The 21,882-nt window shown below is 45.5% G+C and overlaps 1 protein-coding gene across 2 annotated transcripts in view; it reads right to left on the reverse strand.

Annotated features, from left to right (window-relative positions):
• MAPK12 (mitogen-activated protein kinase 12) overlaps positions 1 to 21,882 on the reverse strand; it is a 78,793-nt gene that overhangs the window by 46,630 nt on the left and 10,281 nt on the right. For both annotated transcript variants that reach the window (XM_034767709.1, XM_034767700.1), the window contains exon 3: positions 918 to 976. In XM_034767709.1, coding sequence (XP_034623600.1) covers positions 918 to 976 — 59 coding nt within the window. The remainder of the gene's footprint in view (positions 1 to 917; positions 977 to 21,882) is intronic.

The following is a 21,882-nucleotide window of genomic DNA, read 5'->3' on the forward strand; positions in this document are numbered from 1 at the left end:
TGACTAGTTAGCAAAATGTAAACAATCAAATCTCCCCTTGAATGACTCATCTGACCTTCAATGCACAAAAGCTTCCCCTCAATTTCTGTTTTAACTGTAAACACATTTGTACTTGCTTACAACACATTTGCAGCAGACTGCTGCACTTCTAGTAATTAAAAAAGCCTCCATCCGCCTCTTGCACCCTCAAAACTCCTGGGTGATGTTTTACCCAGCCTGCTAGGCCCATTAGACTGTAAGGTCTCTGCCTCAAAGGCATGCGTGGGTAGAGGGGGCACTCAGTCCACATGTTTGGGCTTAACCCAATTTTTGTGTTTCGTTTTCTGCTGTTTTATTTTTAACTTTGTATTTTTAAACAACTTGGGATAGATTTGTATTACCAGAGGAGTGATTTCAAAACATTTTGGATCCGATTCTGATCCCAGGTAAAATAGAGGAAACATACTACAATCTACTGAAGGTAATGGGTTTACTCTAGATGTACATCAGAATTTGGCCCTTTGTTTTTCTGATATGAAATCAATACGTTAAGCCTAGGATTTTCAAAGGTGCCTAAGGGAGGGATGTACCAATTCCCATGGCGTTTCAATGGCAGGTAGGCACCTAACTCTCTTACAATCCTTTGAAATTTTATAGATATGCACATAATACTTACATTAAAGTTTCAGAGTAGAAGCCGTGTTAGTCTGTATCCGCAAAAAGAACAGGAGTACTTGTGGCACCTTAGAGACTAACAAATTTATTAGAGCATAAGCTTTCGTGGACTACAGCCCACTTAGTCCACAAAAGCTTATGCTCTAATAAATTTGTTAGTCTCTAAGGTGCCACAAGTACTCCTGTTCTTTTTATATTAAAGTGAAATTCAGAAATAAACCATAATCTAATGCCTACGATTTCCCATAGAATCAAAAACTTACAAATCATTAAATTTCTCCAGTGTTACATCTGGTGTGAACACATCCAATATTCCAATAACCTAAAAACAGGAGAGAGAAAAAACAGAAATATATGGATTAAAATTTTATCAAAACAAAATCCCCAAGCCACATAATAAATGAAGAAATATAGTGGAGAACATTACCAAAATGAGACATTAGTTACAAACATAATGATGAGAACTGGCTTGCCTATAGCAAAACACAGAACTTCTAGTGTAAAACAGGTCTGTCACCCATTATCCATCAATTTTCATCTCCATCACTAGGTCTGCTTGACCTAAGGATAAATAAGCTTTAAATATACAGTTTTTTTATATATAAGCAAGGTTGAGTGATAATTATATAAAACAGCCGATAAAACCTCTCATCCTGAAGGATTCCAAAGTGTTTTACAAACAAACTAAAACTTTGCCACACTGTACACACAGGAATAGTCCACAATTGTTATTCAGTCACCTCTGGGGAAAAGTGAGCCAACTGTGGGTCAATGCATAGTAACACTAAACAATTTAGGATAGCAAATAAATTTTCCAAATTCATCTGCAGGGAAATTTTGGTAGGCAGAATATAATTCCCAGAATGGAATTTGGTCAGGACCCTGGGACTAAACTTGTTTATTCCTGTGAAAAGGGCTAATTGGCCTTAAGTGACCATAAGTCATCAAGAATACAACTGGGAATTTAACAGCTCTATATCTTGGATTCTCCTTAACAATACTCTGTATGTCTTAACAAAACTGTAATAAAATGTATAAAATAAACATGTCTTTCCTGATTTTCCACTAGTAAATCCTTCAGTGGAATGAGACCAGTTGGCTGGATATACTTACAATCACTGCCAATACTCCACTCAAGTAAATTAACCATCAGTAAATTAAATATTGGAAAAATACAATAATCAGGACTAGCAGCTTATCATGCTTTGGAGCATTGCTACGAAATTAAGGATCAACATTAGAAACTATTTTAAAACCTGCTTTGAGAAATGCCAAATTGCCTCTTTCCTTCCAGTACTTAAGAGGTATTACCAAAGATCTTTAAAAAACAAAAACAGGAAGTACAGCGAAGAAGGGGTGAAATAAATAAAGATAAGGAATAGGATTTGTTTCATTTAAATTTTTAAATATAGAAAGTCTTCTCTCCCCTTCAAAAATCCCTTACACACAAACTGTCACCTTTTTCAATTATTTCAAAAGTTTACAGGAGGAGTTCTTAAAGTTAGCCTGTACGCAATCAAAATACTATGGTGATGAATGCAGTAGAAACCCCTACATATTAAATACCCCAATACAAAAGCTTTATCTCTGCATCCATGCTGAATCTTTGGAAGCTCTACTAAGCATGTCATTTTCCTGGAGTTTGTAATATAGTTCTTTTAATGGCTTCAAAAAGACAATACAAAAATGAAAGAATCATCCCACTAAACATTAATAAGACCCATTACTAGACCATCAAAAATAAAGTAAAAGAGGATGTATGTATTCAAAACCATGCTCTAAAGTGCCGAGGTTATAGCAAGTATTTTATTTTTCAGATTTCTACAGCAGATTTTTATAAATATCCACCATAGAAACTTTTCACTCATGATGCAGAAAGTGACACCAAAGCTGAATCATGGAATTCTAATGGCTAGTTAAAACTGTGCATGTACACTTTTCTAAAGCTGTACCTTGCTGAATCTAAATTTCAAAAATTCTTAAAATATATATAGATAGCATCTAAAGAGTGTGTCATTAGAAACGGAAAGTTAGTATTTGAACTTCAACCTGGTCCATCAAGTGCTTTCTCTTCCCATTAAAACCCCCTACTTCCTGTGAAGAAGTGATCCTTGTCCTCTAACCAATAAGCTTTCTGTGTCCTCATTTACCCGAACTGTTGTCCTATGTCTTGTCTATCTTAGATTGTAAGCTACATGATGGTGACAGCAGGCTTCAGCAGGAAAAGTAATTGATACCGCAGAAGATGAGGCAATGTATGCATGCTGCACCACATGGATTTGCAACCAGTATCCTTAAGGCAAACAAAGCATGGGAACCTGTATTATGCTCCTGTGCTTATTGTGAAAGATGGGAAGCTGGAAAAGGTGTTTCAACAGAAAATACCAGCCAAAAATCGCTCATTAAAATTCCCCTTCATCTCCCATTAAAGTCAGTGGGAGTATATTAGTTACTTGGACTATCCTGTTCGTTAAAAGCAGGATTTGTCCTGAGAGGCAAAGAACTGAGCTCGTACTTTTCAGGTAAACTGGCAAACTAATTGAGACAAGCTTGTCATCTGTCTTTGTTGTTGCAAATCCTCTGAATTGAAAACACCAGGGAAAGAGCAGCAACTCCATTCTAAACATCTTGAAGGAAATTTCAAAAGACCAATGTAGAGAGCAAAATAGGAACTGAACACAGAATATTTTTATAAACATACAATGGATGGTAGTCCCTCTTAGTCATACCCATTTGAGTCGATAAACTAGTTTCTTCTTTTTCATAATGGATATTCTAAAGCAACATCATTGAAACGGATAAGTCAGACTAAGAATAATTAATCATTTATAAATATCAAAGAGAGAACTCTGTTTCCTTCTCATCAGTGACCTTTATTTAACAGCTGTGTTTCAGAGTGTTTTTCCCAAACTAGAATATAGTTATTAATATTTCCATTTATGTCACAGCTTACTACAGATACAAAATAAAATAAATACTCTAAGGAAGATGTAATTTCAGTGACTAATGGAAATATAAGAAAAATGACTGGATAGTATGTTGGAAATATTCTTCTCCATAATACCCTGCAAAAACATTTGCTACCATGGAATGCCATCCCTCTATTAAATATAAGGTACTTAAACATAATGACTGACATAAAGACCAGTTTGGATAGTAAAGCACAAATGACACATGGGCTTATTTCTTTTATAACTTGGTATGTATAAAATAAAACAGAAAATACCTTGAAGTTATCAACAATGATAGAGAGGCCAGGTCACTGATACAGAGCAATCTGGAAGACTCAGTAAGCTGGGCACAGGCAAATAACATGCGTTTTAATACAGCTACATGTAATGTACACATTTAGGAGAAAAGAATGTAGGCCACACTTAGAAGATGGAGGACTCTATTCTGGGAAGCAATGGCGCTGGAACTGGGAAAGGGAGCAGTGGGCAATGCCCCCACCCACACACACACTTTTAAAAGTGGGAGGGCCATACCCCCCACTTTTTAACAAAAAAACAAAAAAACCCACCATGAGTTTGGTTCCCCAGAGGCGATCCATGCCTGCCCACAGTGGGCACAGTCAGGGCAGTGGCTTCAGCAGATGTTACTGAGCATTCTCAGTCCATCTGAGCCTGCTTAGTACAAGCCAAGCACCAAATCTTTGCGGGCATGTGACCTTGCATCCTGCCCCGCACTTCTACAAAGGTTCCAGTGCTGGGAAGTGGTGACTGAAAAAGATTTGGGGTCATGGTGGATAATCAGCTGAACATGAGCTCCCAGTGCAAAGCTGTGGCCAAAAGGGCTAATACTATCTTTGGAGGCATAAACAGAAGAATCTCAAGTAGGAGCACAGAAGTTATTTTACCTCCTTCTTTGGCATTGGTGCAACCCTGCTGAACTACTGTGTCCAGTTCTGGTATCCACAATTCAAGAAGGATGTTAATAAATTGGAGAGGGTTCAGAGAAGAGCCAAAAGAATGATTACAGGATTAGAACATGTGCCTTATAACGATAGACTCAGGGAGCTCAATCTATTTAACTTAAGAAAGAGACGGTTAAAGGGTGACTTCAATCTAGCAGACAAGGTATAACAAAATCCAATGGCTGGAAGTTGAAGCTAGACAAATTTAGACTGGAAATAAGGAGTAAATGTTTTACAATGAGGATAATTAACCACTGGGACAATTTACCAAGGGTTATGGTGGAGTCTCCATCACTGACAATTTTTAAAATCGAGATTGTTTTTAAGTATATGCTCTAGTTCAAAAGGAATTATTTTGAGAAGTTCTATAGCTTTGATCACAATGGGCCCTTCTGGCCTTGGAATCTATGAAAAAACATTCTTCAATTATATTTTGATTGCTTCCAATGAAGTGGGTTCTATCCCATGAAAGCTTATGCCCAAATAAATTTGTTTGTCTCTAAGGTGCCACAAGGACTCCTTGTTGTCTTCACCAGTGTGTTACCCGAAACTGGGCCAACTAGTAAGCTTAGGTAGGACTAATGACAAAGAGTTTGGCAGAAAGCAGCACGTTTATTATACCGATAGCTAAGCTCAAAAGAAAGCGGGTGGGGCTACACTCACACTCGCATAATCACGCTCCCAGGACAGGCACAGCACTGGAGATGTCAGGATCTTTCAAGGTAAGTGTCACAGAGCGCAGCGATGGATGGTGCGATGAAGGTAAGTCTTCCCAAGGCACGATGAAATGCAACACGGCAAACCACTGGCCAGGTGGTCCGGGCGAAGGGCCTTCACGGGAGGTACAATCTTGTGAGTGCACTCCCGAGCACATGGCTCCTTCCCCTTTTATGGACCTGCTCCTCATGGCCTGTGACTAGAGATGACTTGGCCACATCTGGTTGGTTACACTCCACCTCGGGCAGTATCCATGCATTTGGTGTGTGATCACTGCCTAATCAGAGTCCCAGACACCTTTTCTACCTTGGAGCTCTTCTGATCTTCCAGCTGCTCAAGCAGCCCATTCATCCCACAAGCATTCCAGGAGGGAGGGGGAGGAGGAAAGCCACTTCACAGGTATTCAAAGAGGGAGAGGAGACAAAAGGGGGGGGGTGTAACAGAGCTTTTGAACATACAGGTTATACAGAGCATACAGATCACTGCTGCTCCTACAACACAGCACACTTGCTATTTATTATTAGAGATGCAAGTTCTGTGGACAAGGAATGCTACTATGAGATACCACTGGAAAAGGTCTATGTCTATGGGAGACACTAGCAGTGATGCTCTCCTCCAGTGTCTCACTTTTACCAATCAGTTTTTAAGATGAGATTTCTGGCATGGAATAACAATGAGGTGTGTACGCCATCAACCCATAGTCACCTGAGTGATTGATTATTTTATCCTGTGTTCATTGTTTCCTTGTAAACTCAATGAAAGCCCCTCCACCATCCCTTTAAAGACAAATCCAAAGTGGAGTGAATGGTATGGGGGAAAAAAAATCAAACTCAGATTTTCTTGTTCAATATTAGTGTCTTGTGTAGCCCCGCACCCCACCCCCTTCTCCTTCTCCGATAGAGCAGGAGGAGCTACTTTGAGGATAAAGTAGTAGCATGACTTATCTTGAAAATCTGGAGTGCAAGGTAACAAAGAGAATAGCAATAAAATTCAATTGCTGTCAGGAATTGTTAGTAGCAGATTGCAACACCATGTTTAAGAATATTTCCAGAAGAACAGATTCTGAAAGAAGGTCTATGGATAGAGAAGACAAGACAGTCAACACTAAGTTGTTTAAAGAATTGATTCGCTATCAGCCATTATAGATGAGATCAAAGATGTGGGATATTTTTCAGTGTCCACTGGCTCAACACCGGATGTGTCACATGTAGATCAGCTGACTGGCATCTTGCGTTATGTGCTACCCAGTAGACCAGTTGAGTGTTTCATAACCTTCATAAACATCAATAGCCACTTCGGTGGAGAAACTTGCCCTGTACCTACTTGATTTCCTCACCAAATGGGATTGACATCAGCCTTTGTTTTGGCCAAAGCGATGACAATGCAAGTAATATGAGTGGCAAATATTCAGGGATGCAGGCAAGGATAAAAGAGCGCAATGCTTTGGTTGATTACATACCATGTGCTGCACACTCACTCAACCTTGTTGGCCAGTCTGCCATGGATTGTTGTGTTGAAGCAGTTTCTTTTTTTTGGATTTGTCCAAGAATTGTATAATTTTTTCTCTGCATCAACCAGTCGTTGGATGATTCTCAGAGATTCACTACCAAAGGGATGCCCAGTGCCCAAATCACTCTCAGAGATGTGATGGAGTGCCAACGCTGAAGCTGTGAATGCAGTTTTTCTGGGATACCCCAACATCCTTGAAGTGCTAGAGAACAAAGATCAGCAACAAGAAAAGATGCGAAGATCCTGAGTGATGCAATGCACACTTTGGAAACTGATATTTTGTCTGCGGTCTGGAATGATATACTTCAGCCATTCAGTAGATGCAGTCAAAGCTTGCAAAGTGTTGAAATTAATCTTTCCACTGCTGTAAACCTCATGTAGAGTCTTGGAACTGTTCTTCAACAAATGAAGGATAGTTCTGCTGAGTATGAAATTCAGGGGGCTGCAAGGACTGCTAACCATGAGTATAAGTCAGCCAAACGCCGCAAAAGACAGAAGACATGCAATGATGCAACTGCCCACTCATTCAGTGACATGGAGACCTTCAGAGTTAATACCTTCATCACAATCATTGACAAACTGAAGAGTTCACTAGAACATCAGATCGAGGCTTACAAAAATATTGACAAAACCTTTAGTGTACAGAAATTTTTCGCCTAACATGTCAAGTTCTGAAGTCAGTGAAGGTGTCAGAAGTACCCGGACTATCTCCCAGTAGATTTTACTAAAGAATTTCTTCAATTTGTTGAATTCACATCACTCTCAGATATAGAGAGAAAAGATGACAAAAGCAAATCTATTTGGATGTAGCAAGTTATCACTGAATCCAATGTGATAGAATGTTTCCCAATTGTTGAAACTGCATTACAGCTGTATTTGTCACTAATGATCATTAACTGTAGTGGAGAATGTTCCTTCTCTCTTCTAACAAGGATCAAAAATGTCCTCCACTCCACCATGACTCAAGAGCATCCCAGTGCTTTGTCCCTCTTGAGCATTGAGAATGAAATTGTCAGGCATTGAATGACGATGACATCATTCATGTCTTTGCCACAGCTAAAGCTAGGGGAAAACAATTATTTGTTTGAAGAATGGAGTGTAGTGAGAGTAGGATAAATGTATTAACTTTCCATAAATAAATAAATATGTATGCAGATAAATGTTTGATGACTTCATAATTTTTTGCAATATATAATACATACTTAGGCACTTCCCTCCCATTAGCCTTAGGCCCCTCATAACTTTAATCCAGCCCTTTGTGGAGCCCACAGCAGGGTCACCCAGTGGTGTGTCCAGTCAGGGCTTTCTTTACTCCAGGGGTGTCTAGCCAGTCTCAGCAGTCGCACTCTGGCAAGCAAGGCGCAGGAGAGGAAACCCCTGGTAAGTGGTTTTGCTTTGTGAAGTGCGGAGGTGTACTGAGAGCATAGAAATGTACAAGGCTGGCCATGTTACTATGTGTTCAACATTTCCCCATGCAGCTAAGCAGTATGGCGAAAGAGGATGTTGATGCACATGGAGATTTCATGGGAATCCTCCTGAAAAATCTCTAGGAAACTTTCCTGGAGGTACTCGGCAATCCTCTGCTGCAGGTTCCTTGGCAGAGCTGCTTTGTCCCTTTCCTGAGCCATTCTGCAATTACTTACTTGCACAGGGACCAAAGCAGCACACAGGTGAGCAGCACATGGACTAGGGCATGTAGTAGATGCACCCTTGCTTCCCTACTTACCCTCAGGAGTGAGATATCTGGTACAACCACGCGCACATGTCGAAAAGGATGGAAAAATGTTAAATATTGTCCCTAGTTGACTGCACTGCATCCCTTTCATATTGCTTTTCTCCCCATATAAAATGCACCTCGCCCCTGGGTAAACTCACCATGCATGTGTGCTTGTCAAGGGTCAGTGAAAAAGTAATTGGTATGTTATTAGAGGTGTATTTTACTATTCTTGAACCACTCCTTACTGCTATCTAAGTTTCCTGTGTAAGGCATTAAGGGGTACATTGGATCTCCAGGATCTCTATGGGCATTTCAACATCCCTTACTGTAATCTTCTGGTCTGGAAAGAAAGCCCCCGCTTGCAGCTTTCTGTACAGGCTGGTGTTCCTGAAGATACGTGTGTCATGCACCTTTCTGGACCACCCTGCATTAATGTCAGTAAACGCCTGCAGTGATCCACAAGCACTTGCAACACCATGGAGAAGAAGTACCCCTTCCTATTGATGTACTCCATCGCAAGGTAGTCCAGTGCCAAAATTGGAATATGCGTGCCATCTATTGCCCCTCAACAGTTAGGGAAACCCATTTCTGCAAAGCCATCCACTATTTCTCGCACTTTGCCAAGAGTCTTGGTCCTTCACAACAGGATGCAATTAATGGCCCTGATACTTGCGTTAACACAGCCCCAACAGTTGACTTCCTGACTCCAAAGTGATTTGCAACCGACCTGTAGCAGTCTGGTGTTATCCAGCTTCCACATTGCAATTGCCATGTGTTTCTCCACCAAGAGGACAGCTCTCATTTGAGTGTCCCTGCACTGCAGGACTGGGGTGAGCTCAGCACACAGTTCCAGGAAGGTGGCTTTCCTCATCCGAAAGTTATGCAGCCACTGCTCATCGTCCCAGACCTGCACAATGATGCAATTCCACCACTCAGTGCTAGTTTTCCAAATCCAAAAATGATGTTCCACCATGTTCAGCTGTTCTGTGAATGCCAAAAGTAATCGAATGTTGTGCCTATCGATGTCAGACAGCCCTTCATGCAACTATGAATCCCACTGAGTTCAGAACTTTAACTGTACTGCCATTCACAATGTGCTACTGCCTGCTAGCAGAGCATCGAAGAGCAGTGTGGCATCCATTCTTTCAAGGTGTCGCGGTGCAAAACTCAGCGTGGCAGCCCCTCCTGCTGGTCTCTCAGGGAATTAGCTCATCCAGCCTCCAGAGCATCCTCTGCAGGCCAGTGTTCTGCTGCCGCTGGCCTCCGTGTCCCTCCCAGACCCGGTGCCCCTTGTCTTTGGGGTGCAGCCCCCTGGCAATACCCCTATAGTCTCAGGGTCTCCCAATCCAGGGGAACCCCCAACCCTCTATACCGACCTTGCCTCAGTCATGGGCTACTGCCAGTCACCATCTAGCCCCCGCTCACTGGGACAGACTGCAGTGTAAAAGCCACTCATCATAGGCAAGGGGGGGTTGGACCTGCTGCCTCTGCCTACCCGTGGGCTGCCCCCTGCAACTTCAGTACCTAATTGGCCTTCTACTAGGCTGCAGCCTGGGGGGTTTCTAGGCTCCCCAGCTCCCTTGGCCTTTCCCCAGCCCTGCTCCACTCCAGGTACCTTCTCTCAGCTCCCTGCAGCCAGGTCCCTCCCTCTCAAAGCTAGAGAGAGTCTGTCTCTGGCTTCTGGCCCCAGCCCTCTTATAGGGCCAATGGTGGCCTGATTGGGGCGTGGCCCAGCTGCAGCTGCTTCCCCAATCAGCTAAGTAGCTGCTTTCTCCCAGCCAGTCCTCCCAGGGCTGCTTTAAGCCCTACAGGGCAGGAATAGGGTAATCACCCCGCTACACAAGGGATGTTGAAAAGTTCTACAAACCAAAGACAGAAGCACATGGAATGCTGGGATGGAAAGCAATGCATCATGGGACACTGAGCCCAGACCCATGATGCGCTGTGATCCATTATTCCTTCCCGCAAGACCTCGCGCCAGGTGGAGAGCTGAACTGTGGGATAGCTACCCACAGTAGATTGCTCTCACTGTCGATGCTATTGCCCCAAGTGTAGACGCACTATGCCAACCGAGGGAGACAGTATGAACATGCAACAACAATTTTCTGTTAGCGCTTTTTGATCGTCGACAAAACTTGCGGCAAAAAAACTCTGCCAGCGTAGACATGGCCTTAGTCACTAGGGGATAACGTGTCTCAGTGAAAGCCCATTTGGATGGGGGGAGTTGTCACCGCACCCTGTTTAGCTGGTGATGCAATGCAAAGCTCAATTATTTAGCTCTGCACAATACTAGTATTTTCAATGGGAAACCATCAGAGGCAAATGCAAACAATCAAAACCACTTAGAAGTATAAACAAACAAGACAGTGGTTCGCCCTGTCTGTGAGTAGAAGGTTGTTTTCAGTGTGACACAGAGGACGGAGAAGCACTATGGATCCATTCACTGAGGGAATCCCTTTATGGAGAGGGGGTGTTTCCATGAACATTTAGATCCACGTTCTTGGGAAACTGGTCAGCTTTGCAACAGTTTGAACTTGCGGGGGGGGGGGGGGGGGGGGGGGGACCTACTTTATTAGAGAGAAAAGGTAACCATTAATAAGAATAGATCCAGGTTTGCATTTTGGATTGAAACCATTTGTTTCCATCACTTTCTCTCATTTCTAGCAAAAACACGAGGAGTCCTTGTGGCACCTTAGAGACTAACAAATTTATGCCCAAATAAATTTGTTAGTCTCTAAAGTGCCACAAGGACTCCTCATTGTTTTTGCTGATGCAGACTAACATGGCTACCACTCTGTAACCTCTCATTTCTAGTTAAATCTTTACCCGTTCTTAAATAAACTTATTTTTGTTTTATTGTAAGTGTTCACAAGTGCTATGTGGCTTACAGGAGCGGTGGTTTAAGGTACATTGCTCCTTTGGGGGCAGCAGATCTGGGATTTCTTCGAGTAGCCAGTGTTAAGGGCTGGATATCACATATATATATGGGGGGGGGGGGGGAAATGATTCAAAGGGACTCGGGTGCATCTGTAGTTAACTTGTAAGGCGAAGACAGGGCTGGCCTTACCCAGAGGTGAGTGCCTAAGTGGCTGACAGGCTGGTGGTATTAGATGAGCTGACACCCAACCAGGCACAGGCAAGTCTCCCTCACACTGGAGGCAGGGGATAACAAGGTGACTCACAATTTTGGGTGCCCCAAGGACCATCACAGCCATTCTCTTTAAAATACAATGTTTGCTAGTTTGGGAATCCAAAGGCATCAGAGTCAATTTGACAGACCTAATTGGGCAGCACTTCCATTAGCATGAGCCAACAGAGAGTTTAATTTACATTTTTGTATTTATTTTTATGTAGTACCATCAAGCTGCCTGCAATTATTTATTTAATTATTTTTTAAGATAAAGCTAAAATTAAGGTAAATTACATCAAGATTAAAAAAATGGAGTAGATTCTCTCTCCTGAATTTTACCATTTGGGGCTACATAGTTTCAACATGTTCCTTAGCTTAAGTAACTGTTACAAAGAACGTTGGAGCCTACCTTTAATTATTATGGTTCATCTATCAGTATCCATCAGCATTTATGTACTGAACATTTGTATATAGCATTATAGATGTACGTAGTGCTTTATGTAGTAAAAATATGGGGGTAAAATTCTGGCTGCACTGAAGTCAATGGCAAAACTCCCACTGACTTCAATGAACCCAGGCTTCCACCCATGGTCCCTGCCCTAGCTTACAATTTAGAGGGCTGATTCTGCAAATGCTTATGACTGAGCAGCATAGTACCATGAACAGTCTCAGTGGGTGCTCTAGAGAGTGCTTTCAAGTTCAGATCATAGATTAGAGAAAACATTATATGACACAAGAAGATTCCAGGAGAATGAGGAGGGAGAAACATGCAGAATAAAGGTTACTTATTTTCACAAGACACATTCTGTTAATTCTTTTTAAAATTGTTATAGTATTCATTTAGAAGACATGAGAGAGAAAAATCACGGCCTATTTAAAGGATGTAAAAAGTTGAAATGTTGGGACGTTGGGTGGGTTTCAGAATCTGAGTCACAACTTCAAGATGTTGTCTATACCGAGCCCCATTTGCCCAAGTCTGTCAGCCCTGACTGGGAGGCTTGCTCCAACATACTGTTGTAGACATACCTAGTGAGGACCCTGTTCAGGAAAATATCCCTAATTGAGGAAAGCACTTAGCATATGTTTAACTATAAGTATGTGCTTAGGTCCCATTTTAACATGCTTAAGTGCCTACCTGTATCAGGGCACATAAGAAAGCAAGGGATACCTGTGGCCAAAGACAGACTAACATCTAAATTTGGCCCAACTGATGAAAAAATAGCCTCAAATCTGCAGATATGTTTCCATGGCAATTGTGGGACAGATCAGTTGAATTCTTCAATGCTCTCATAATCCATTACTGCCTGTGGTGAAGGAGGGTGAGGGAACCAGGACTGCTCTCTGAAACTGCAAATTCATTTTTCCTGAAGAGATTTGTGCTTCAGCATGCCTCTCTTGTTTTATAGGTAGGAATCCTTCTGAGCATACCTAGGCTGTGATGTTATTACAATATGAGTGTATATTCCATTTATCAGAAATAGTTGCAAACTTCACTGAGGGTGCAGACATCTTTGGGCCCAATTCCTTATAATCCCTAAAAACGACCACACAGTAGGGAAAACTTTAAAAGTTTGTGCAGTTTCTAGCAGTATTCTCCATTACATCTCTCACAAATGGCTACTATCTGTCTGAGAACATTTCTAAAATATCTGTAGCCATATATGCATATTTCTGATCAAATACAACTTTCAAACAGTTGATGAAATACAGTGTACCACAAAAACTTACATGCTTTTTTTTTTTTTTTTTTTTTGCATGCAAAAGTGGCAATATGAATAGCACAAGCAGGGCTGGCCGGCTCCAGTGTTTTTGCCACCCCAAGCGGTGGGGGAGTAAGGGGGGGAGCCACGATTTGCGGCAGAGCTGCCGCCGCTTCATTCTTCAGTGGCAATTCGGCGGCAGGTCCTTCCCTCTGAGAGGGACTGAGGGACCCGCTGCCGAATTGCCACCGAAGAGCAGGAGATGCCGCCCCTTTCCGTTGGCCGCCCCAAGCATCTGCTTGCTGTGCTGGTGCCGGGCCTGAGCACAAGATTGAAGGGATTGGGAACTTGCCAGCTGAATTCTGCTTTCCCTGCAGTCTACACCTACAAAGAGGGCTGTTCATTAAGTTTAACTACCTCTTTGGGTACTTAATGAAACCCTGTTTTGAAACAGTTTTATTTCTACTACTATTCAAAGAAGAGTGAATTAAGCCCTAAGGGCAGGTCTACACTTAAAATGCTGCTGCTGCAGCACAGCTGCACCACTATAGTGCTTCAGTGAAGATGCTACTACACTGACAGGAGAGCTGCTCCAGTCGGTTTAGTTAATCCACCTCCTCAAGAGGCAGTAGCTATGGCAACAGGAGAAGCTCTCCCGTCAACATAACACTGTCTACACCAGGGATTAGTCGATATAACTGTATCGCTCAGGGATGTAGATTTTTCATACCCCTGAGTGATGTAGTTTATACATTTACATCAGTATGTGTAGACTTGGCCTAAGTCTACTCTGGATAAAAGTATCTAATTGTATGTCAAGTGTTAGCTATTAACACTGACACCTTGGTTCCAATGTTCGACTTCACTGGCGTGCCAGAACCAATCTGAGAGCTTGTCAAGGCTGCTTCCCCATTTTGAACTTTAGGGTACAAATGTGGGGGCCTGCATGAAAACTTCTAAGCTTAACTACCAGCTTAGATCTGGTCCGCTGCCAACATCCCAAAGCTAGTTCCTTTCCCTGGGTAGCCTTGAGAGACCTTCACCAATTCCCTGGTGAATACAGATCCAAACCCCTTGGATTTTAAAACAAGGAGAAATTAACCATCCCCCTCCTTTCTCCCACCAACTCCTGGTGGATCAAGATCCAACTCCCTTGGATCTAAAAACAAGGAAAAATCAATCAGGTTCTTAAAAAGAAGGCTTTTAATTAAAGAAAAAGGTAAAAATCCTCTGTAAAATCAGGATGGAAAAATAACTTTACAGGGTAATCAAACTTAAAGAGCTTAGAGGACCCCCCTCTAGCCTTAGGTTCAAAGTACAGCAAACAGAGATAAACACTCTAGCAAAAGGTACATTTACAAGTTGACAAAACAAAGATAAACTAACACGCCTTGCCTGGCTGTTTACTTACAAGTTTGAAATATGAGAGACTTGTTCAGAAAGATTTGGAGAACCTGGATTGATGTCTGGTCCCTCTCAGTCCCAAGAGCGAACGACTTCCCAAAGAAAGAGCACAAACAAAAGCCTTCCCCCCACCAAGATTTGAAAGTATCTTGTCCCCTTATTGGTCCTTTAGGTCAGATGCCAGCCAGGTTACCTGAGCTTCTTAACCCTTTACAGGGAAAAGGATTTTGGAGTCTCTGGCCAGGAGGGATTTTATAGTACTGTACACAGGACAGCTGTTACCCTTCCCTTTATAGTTATGACAGAGCTACAAACCCTTAGCTCTCTTGGAGTGCTGTTGCCCTATGACTTCACAAAGCAGGCTGGGGAGCAGCTCTATCTTGGCTGCCTCTCCAAACTCTACTCCTCCTCCTTTCTTGCACTCTCCTACCGTGACTAGAGTCATTGATATACTGACTCTGCCTTGCATTATGGCTTGATGAACAATGAACACTGTTTTTTATATTTTATTTAATATGAACTAATAAAATTATAATCAAATGAAAAAAGTTATACCACCATCATTTCAGCACTGTAGAATTACTATAGGATTTCTGATGTAGATTTTGTTATATCCTCTATTATTTTTGTCTGATAGGGAGTTTTTGTTTCCAAGATTGTCCATACTTCTGTTTCTAGTGAACTTTGTGTTTTACATATATATTTGAAGATGGTCTGGATAAATTTCAAGCCAGATTTGTTCATCAAACTTCATTGTTTGCCAACCATGTTATCAGTATGGCACGATGTTGCAGTATGATCTGCGTGGGTGAACCCTTGCACCCCTGCAGAGCCCCAGTGACTCTAACAGGACTCCACACACACAAGAATCCACCCACATCAGACTGCAGGACTCAAGGATGTAAATTACATTTTTAAAAGTATCTGAATAGATAAAACAACGTAACTGGATAAAGACATCAGTGGCTTCTTTGAGCAGATATATAATCCCTTTTTTGAATGTCAAATTATGCTTTTTTGCAATATGCTGATTGTCTTCTGTATACTAGATTTTAACTGTAAGAGCAACCCTGCTTTTCTTTATTCCCCACTATTATTTATTCTTTATTAAAGTGGCAGGTCTTTAATGTTGGCTGTGTAGAAATACCCCTAGACTAATAAATACTTTATTACAAGCACTGATTCTGTTTGAATTATACTGATATGTTTTAGAACAAATATATATTCTGTGTTTCAATATGGTTTCATTTACTGAAGCAGTCTTATCTGAGGAATGATTCCACAAGGGGTATATCAGGGGTTCTCAAACTGCGGGTTGGGACCCCTCAGGGTTATTACATAGGGGATTGTGAGCGCTCAGCCTCCACCACAAACCCTGCTTTGCCTCCAGCATTTATAATGGTGTTAAATATAAATTTAAAATACTTTTTTATATATGGGGGAGGGGTCACACTCAGAGGCTTGCTATGTGAAAGGGGTTACTGGTACAAAAGTTTGAGAACCACTAGTGTATATAAAGGAAAGTTTTCTGAAGTTAGATGCAGCGTATCACCTGCAGTCTCAGATCTTGCTTACGTTAATACATAATGTAGGGCACATTTCATGTTGTAAGTGCCTCATAGTGTAGGTGTTATGCATGGGCAAAACAGTGAAGCTGAGTGACTTTGGCACTCATACTGCAAATGTAAGAACATTCTTATACTATAGGAGTTATCCCTGCTGTGGAGTGTGCATTAACTGCAGATCACACAGTTTATTTCCTGCAGGGTTAGTTTCATTTTGGGCATATTTATATCTCACATCACATCATTTATCTCTCATATCACAGGGTCTCTGCATTCATATAGTGTTCTAAGTACACCCCCATCCTTTTTCCTCTTTAAACTACCTTGCCACCAGGCCTGTCCTGCAGCCACCTTTCTTCCTGAATGGGTCTCTCTTCAGTGGCTGTCCATTCCACTCCACCAAAGAAAAGGATCACTGCTGATGGATAGAGAACTCCCTTCTCGCTCCGCCACATAATCCTGACAGGCTGAGCACTCTGCCCTTTTAAGAGTCCCCACATAATTCCATCCCCCCATTTTATAAAAGAATGAATAACTAACGGGGCACACCCTGTGCCCCTCTAGTTCAGGTTTTCTCCCTCTCTTCTTCAGGCTGGTACTCGTTATTTATGATCAAGTCCCCTTCCGCAGTTTCTAACTATATACAGGCTTTTTACAACAGCTTGGTGTGACGAACTGGGACTGTTCTTGCTGGGGTGTGTGAATGCTGACAGGCGAGTGTGGCTAGGATGGTCTGCATCGGGGGATGGGAGTCTGCCCGAGGGAACATACCTGAGCTTGTAACATGAGAACCCAGGAAGGGGTTGGAGGCCAGGTGACTCCGGGGCCCGGGAAACTGAACAAAGGCTGTGGGAGGGGTCGCTGAAGGCAGAGTGCTGGAAGCGGGCTGGAGAGATGGCTGGGAGGCAGAGATGGCTCTGACCCCCCCCCCCAAAGGGGGGTGGGCTGGGATGCCCTGGACCCCAAGCTGGACCTAACTGAGGGGGGCCCTGTTGTCTGTGCCTGCAAGACCTGTCTTGGACTGTATTCCTGTCATCCAAATAAACCTTCTGCTTTACTGGCTGGCTGAGAGTCATGGTGAATCGCAGGAGGCCGGGGGTGCAGGGCCCTGAGTCCCCCAATACTCCGTGACAACTGGTGGCAGCGGCGGGATCTACTGCACCCCGTGGACGGCGCTTCCTGCAGTAAGTGACTGGGGAGCAGTAAAACGAAGGGGGATTGACGGGGACCAGGCGTGCTGAAGAGTGAGAGAGAGACGGTTATTACCCCTGGGAGTGTGTGACCAGCGAGAAGGACTTTTGCAGTAACAGGGTCCCCCGGGGGGATCGCAGCGAGTGGTCCCAGGGGCGGAGGAGTCTGCAGCTCGACCCTGGCAGAGAGGTGGTGACCTCGAGAAGGGCTGGCACACTAGGGGGCCCCCTGGGAACTGTGGGGAGCTGTGAGCACACAGGCCGGTGAGTGGCCAGCAGGAAGATGTATGCCAAGCGGCTTAAGAGCGACCTGGTGGAGCTGTGCAAGCAGAGGGGGCTGTGCATTGGGAGGCTCACCAAAGAACAGCTCATTGCCCGGCTGGAGGCGGAAGATCGCGCAAATGAACTGATCCCTGTGTCTCAGGGAAGCAGCCTGGCAAATGCAGCGCAGGCACCAGTGTCTGTCCCAGCTGGGAGTGGTCAGCCGGCTGCTGAGGGCTTCCCGAGACCCCTCCTTCCTATGCCTAGGGGAAGGGTGGGGAGGAGCCCAGCAAATACCGAGGGCGCCGTGACCCCCCCGGCCAGCAGGGGATCCTCCCAGCGAAGCTCGCCGGCCAGCAGAGGATCCTCCCGGCGACGTTCGGCATCCGTGGAGCGGAATTGGCTGGAATGGGAGAAAGAGCTAAAACTGAGAGAGCTGGAGGATCGTGAACAACAGAGACAGCATGAAGAGAGACAGCGTCAGCATGAACGGGAGGAGAAAGAGAGACAGCATCAGCGTGAAGAGAGACAGCATCAGCATGAACGGGAGGAGAATGAGAGACAGAGACAGCATGAAAAGAGACAGAGACAGCATGAACTGGAACTGGCGAGACTGAGGGGCAGCGAACCCCCGGCTGCGGTGAGTGAGGGGGGACCCAGGACTGCACGGAGCTTTGATAAGTGCATCCTGGCCCCACGCAAGGAGGGGGAGGACATGGATGACTTCCTGGAGGCTTTTGAGACGGCCTGCGAGCTGCACCGGGTTGATCCCGCGGACAGACTCCGGGTCCTTACCCCCTTACTGGACCCCAAAGCCGTGGCATTGTACCGCCAACTGGAAGAGGCAGAGAAAGGGGACTACGAACTATTCAAAAAGGCCCTGCTACGTGAGTTTGGGCTGACTCCTGAGATGTACCGGGAAAGGTTCCGGAGTCAGGATAAAACCCCTGAGATCTCATATCTGCAACTAGCCGTCCGCATGGAAGGATACGCCAGCAAGTGGGCTGATGGGGCCCAGACGAAGGAGGACCTGGTCAAACTGCTGGTACTGGAGCAACTGTATGAGCGGTGCCCATCCGACCTGAGGCTGTGGTTGGTGGACAGAAAGCCAGAGAACCCGCGACAGGCAGGCCGGCTGGCCGATGAGTTTGTAAAGAGCCGGTCAGGAGATAAAAGGGAGGAGTCCCAAAGGAACAGTCCCACCACAACGCAGAGAGAGAGTCACCATGGGACCTCCCCGTGGGAAAATACAGAAAAAACCCATCAGAGGGGAGCATCCGGCATCAGGACCATCCGACCTACTCAAGGGGACCCATGGGACATGGGCTGCTACCACTGTGGCCAAAAGGGCCACATACGGGCCCAGTGCCCCAGGCTCAGGGACAGACTGAGCAGACCGAACCCACAGAGGGTTGACTGGGTAGAGACCCAGCCCGGCGAAAGGCAGCATTCCCAGGGAAGGGGGGCTGGCAGAGTACCACCTGCTAAGGAGGGAGGAGAGCTCCAGGCCAGCTCCTCTAGGGGGCTGGATGCTCCAGACTCAGGGTTTTTGGTTTATACGGTAGGCGCGGGGCTGTCCCTCCGGAGAGAGTACCTTGTTCCCCTGGAGGTGGATGGGAGGAAGGTCAATGGATACTGGGATACGGGCGCAGAGGTGACGCTGGCCCGGCCCGAGGTGGTGGCCCCAGATCAGGTGGTGCCCAACACCTACCTGACCCTGACGGGGGTGGGCGGAACACCAGTCAAAGTGCCCGTGGCAAGGGTACACCTGAAGTGGGGGGCCAAGGAGGGCCCCAAGGATGTGGGGGTACACCCATATTTGCCCACTGAGGTATTGATGGGGGGGGACCTGGAGAACTGGCCAAGCAACCCCCAAAAGGCACTGGTTGTGACCCGCAGTCAGAGCCGGCGAGGGGCACGGCGCCCTGGCCTTGGGGGGGGTGCCTTGCCTGAGGCGCAGGACCCTAACCTGGTGGGGAGGGAACGCCCAGGGACACGGCTCAGGGAGGCTGCAGCTTCAGGCCCAGCGGGCGAGGAAGAGCAGGTGGCCATCCCTGTCCCAGCTGCTGAGTTCCAGGCCGAGTTACAGAGAGATCCCTCCTTGCGGAAGATAAGGGACCTAGCCGACCTCAATGCGGTACAGACCATGGGACGAGGTGGCCGGAAAAGGTTCCTGTGGGAGAAGGGGTTCCTGTACCGAGAATGGGCTCTCCCAGGGAAAATGGAGTCAGGGGGGATCAGGAGGCAGCTGGTGGTACCCCAGAAGTATCGCCGCCAGCTGCTGTGCCGGGCCCATGACATTCCCCTCTCAGGGCACCAGGGAACCTGGCGTACCCAGCAGAGGCTGCTACGGAGCTTTTACTGGCCTGGGGTCTTTGTTACTGTCCGACAGTACTGCGGATCCTGTGACCCCTGTCAGAGGGGGAGGAAGGCCTGGGACAAGGGGAAAACAGCTTTAGGACCCTTGCCCAGCATAAAGGATCCTTTCCGGAGGGTGGCCAAGGTTAAAAGGGCGGCTCTAAACCAAGAGAGCCCAAAGCACAGACCTCCAGACTGGAGCGCTGGGAGAAGACCACAGCCCAGTTGGAACCCCAGAGGTATGGGGTGGGAAAAGGGCACAGGCCGCATAAACCTTCCCACATGCGAACTGCGAGTGCCATCAAGCACCCCCGACCTAAGGGGGGGCGTGAAACTGGAGGGGCCTGGTGTAATTCTCACCAAGGAATGGGAGGGATGCGGGGGCATCCATGAGAACGGGGGTAGGTTCGAACTTCCCCAGGTCACTGTCTAAAGTGACCCCGCTCAGTTCGGTCTCGAAGGGGGGAGAGATGTGACGAACTGGGACTGTTCTTGCTGGGGTGTGTGAATGCTGACAGGCGAGTGTGACTAGGATGGTCTGCATCGGGGGATGGGAGTCTGCCCGAGGGAACATACCTGAGCTTGTAACATGAGAACCCAGGAAGGGGTTGGAGGCCAGGTGACTCCGGGGCCCGGGAAACTGAACAAAGGCTGTGGGAGGGGTCGCTGAAGGCAGAGTGCTGGAAGCGGGCTGGAGAGATGGCTGGGAGGCAGAGATGGCTCTGACCCCCCCCCCAAAGGGAGGTGGGCTGGGATGCCCTGGACCGCAAGCTGGACCTAACTGAGGGGGGCCCTGTTGTCTGTGCCTGCAAGACCTGTCTTGGACTGTATTCCTGTCATCCAAATAAACCTTCTGCTTTACTGGCTGGCTGAGAGTCATGGTGAATCGCAGGAGGCCGGGGGTGCAGGGCCCTGAGTCCCCCAATACTCCGTGACACTTGGCCTACCACAAGCCTGGCCAGCAACAGACTAGGAGACTCCCACCTCCCTCTGAGCCTAACCTTTGCCTCCTGCTCTCACTTCCTCACAGCCTTATAGCTCCTGCTAATGAAGCTGGCAGGTGTAGTCAGTTACCAGGCAAGCATCAGGCTATCTACCCAGCCCCAATCCAATCCCCCTTATTGCAGCTGGAGTAGCAGGAGCTGATTAAGGCCTCTTTAACAGCACCCAGCCACAATAACCAAGAAGAAAAAGTAACAGAACAATCAGAAGAAAACTTCCTTACCCAGTCATAGATTCCTGAGAGCTGAAGGAGATGATGCTCCTTGTAAAATAAAAGCACATCAGGACTCATGTGACTACTGGATGCTGACTTGTGTGGTGAGGAAGTAACACTCCAGCAACATGACCAAGAGATGATGTCAACATGCCTACAGACTCTAAAGTCAGGCTTGAGTAGCTCCATTCTTTTCTCTGAGAGGTCTCAGAAAGTAATATTTGCTTTCTCATCTGCCCTGAGGGCTCTTTTCTGTGATGTACTGCAGGGTTCTATTCTGTCACTCATCCTGTTCAGTGTGTATATAGGGCCAGTAGGGCAGATAGAAAGAAGGTGTGGGTTGCAGTGACATCAGTATGGTGATGACCCTCAACTCTACATCTCTGTTTGACTGGATCAAGTTTGTGCAATTGATTTACTTTCCTAGTGTCTAGCCAAGCTTGGGGCTTGGATGATAGCTAGTTAGCTGAAGGTTGGTCCAGAAAGGAAAATTGGTAGGTTGTCAAAAACCAACAAAGGAAGTGACAGAAGTGATATGTCACTGCACT

This window comes from Trachemys scripta, chromosome 1, assembly GCF_013100865.1.
Source record: "Trachemys scripta elegans isolate TJP31775 chromosome 1, CAS_Tse_1.0, whole genome shotgun sequence".
In the NCBI taxonomy this organism is placed as follows: Eukaryota; Metazoa; Chordata; order Testudines; family Emydidae; genus Trachemys; species Trachemys scripta.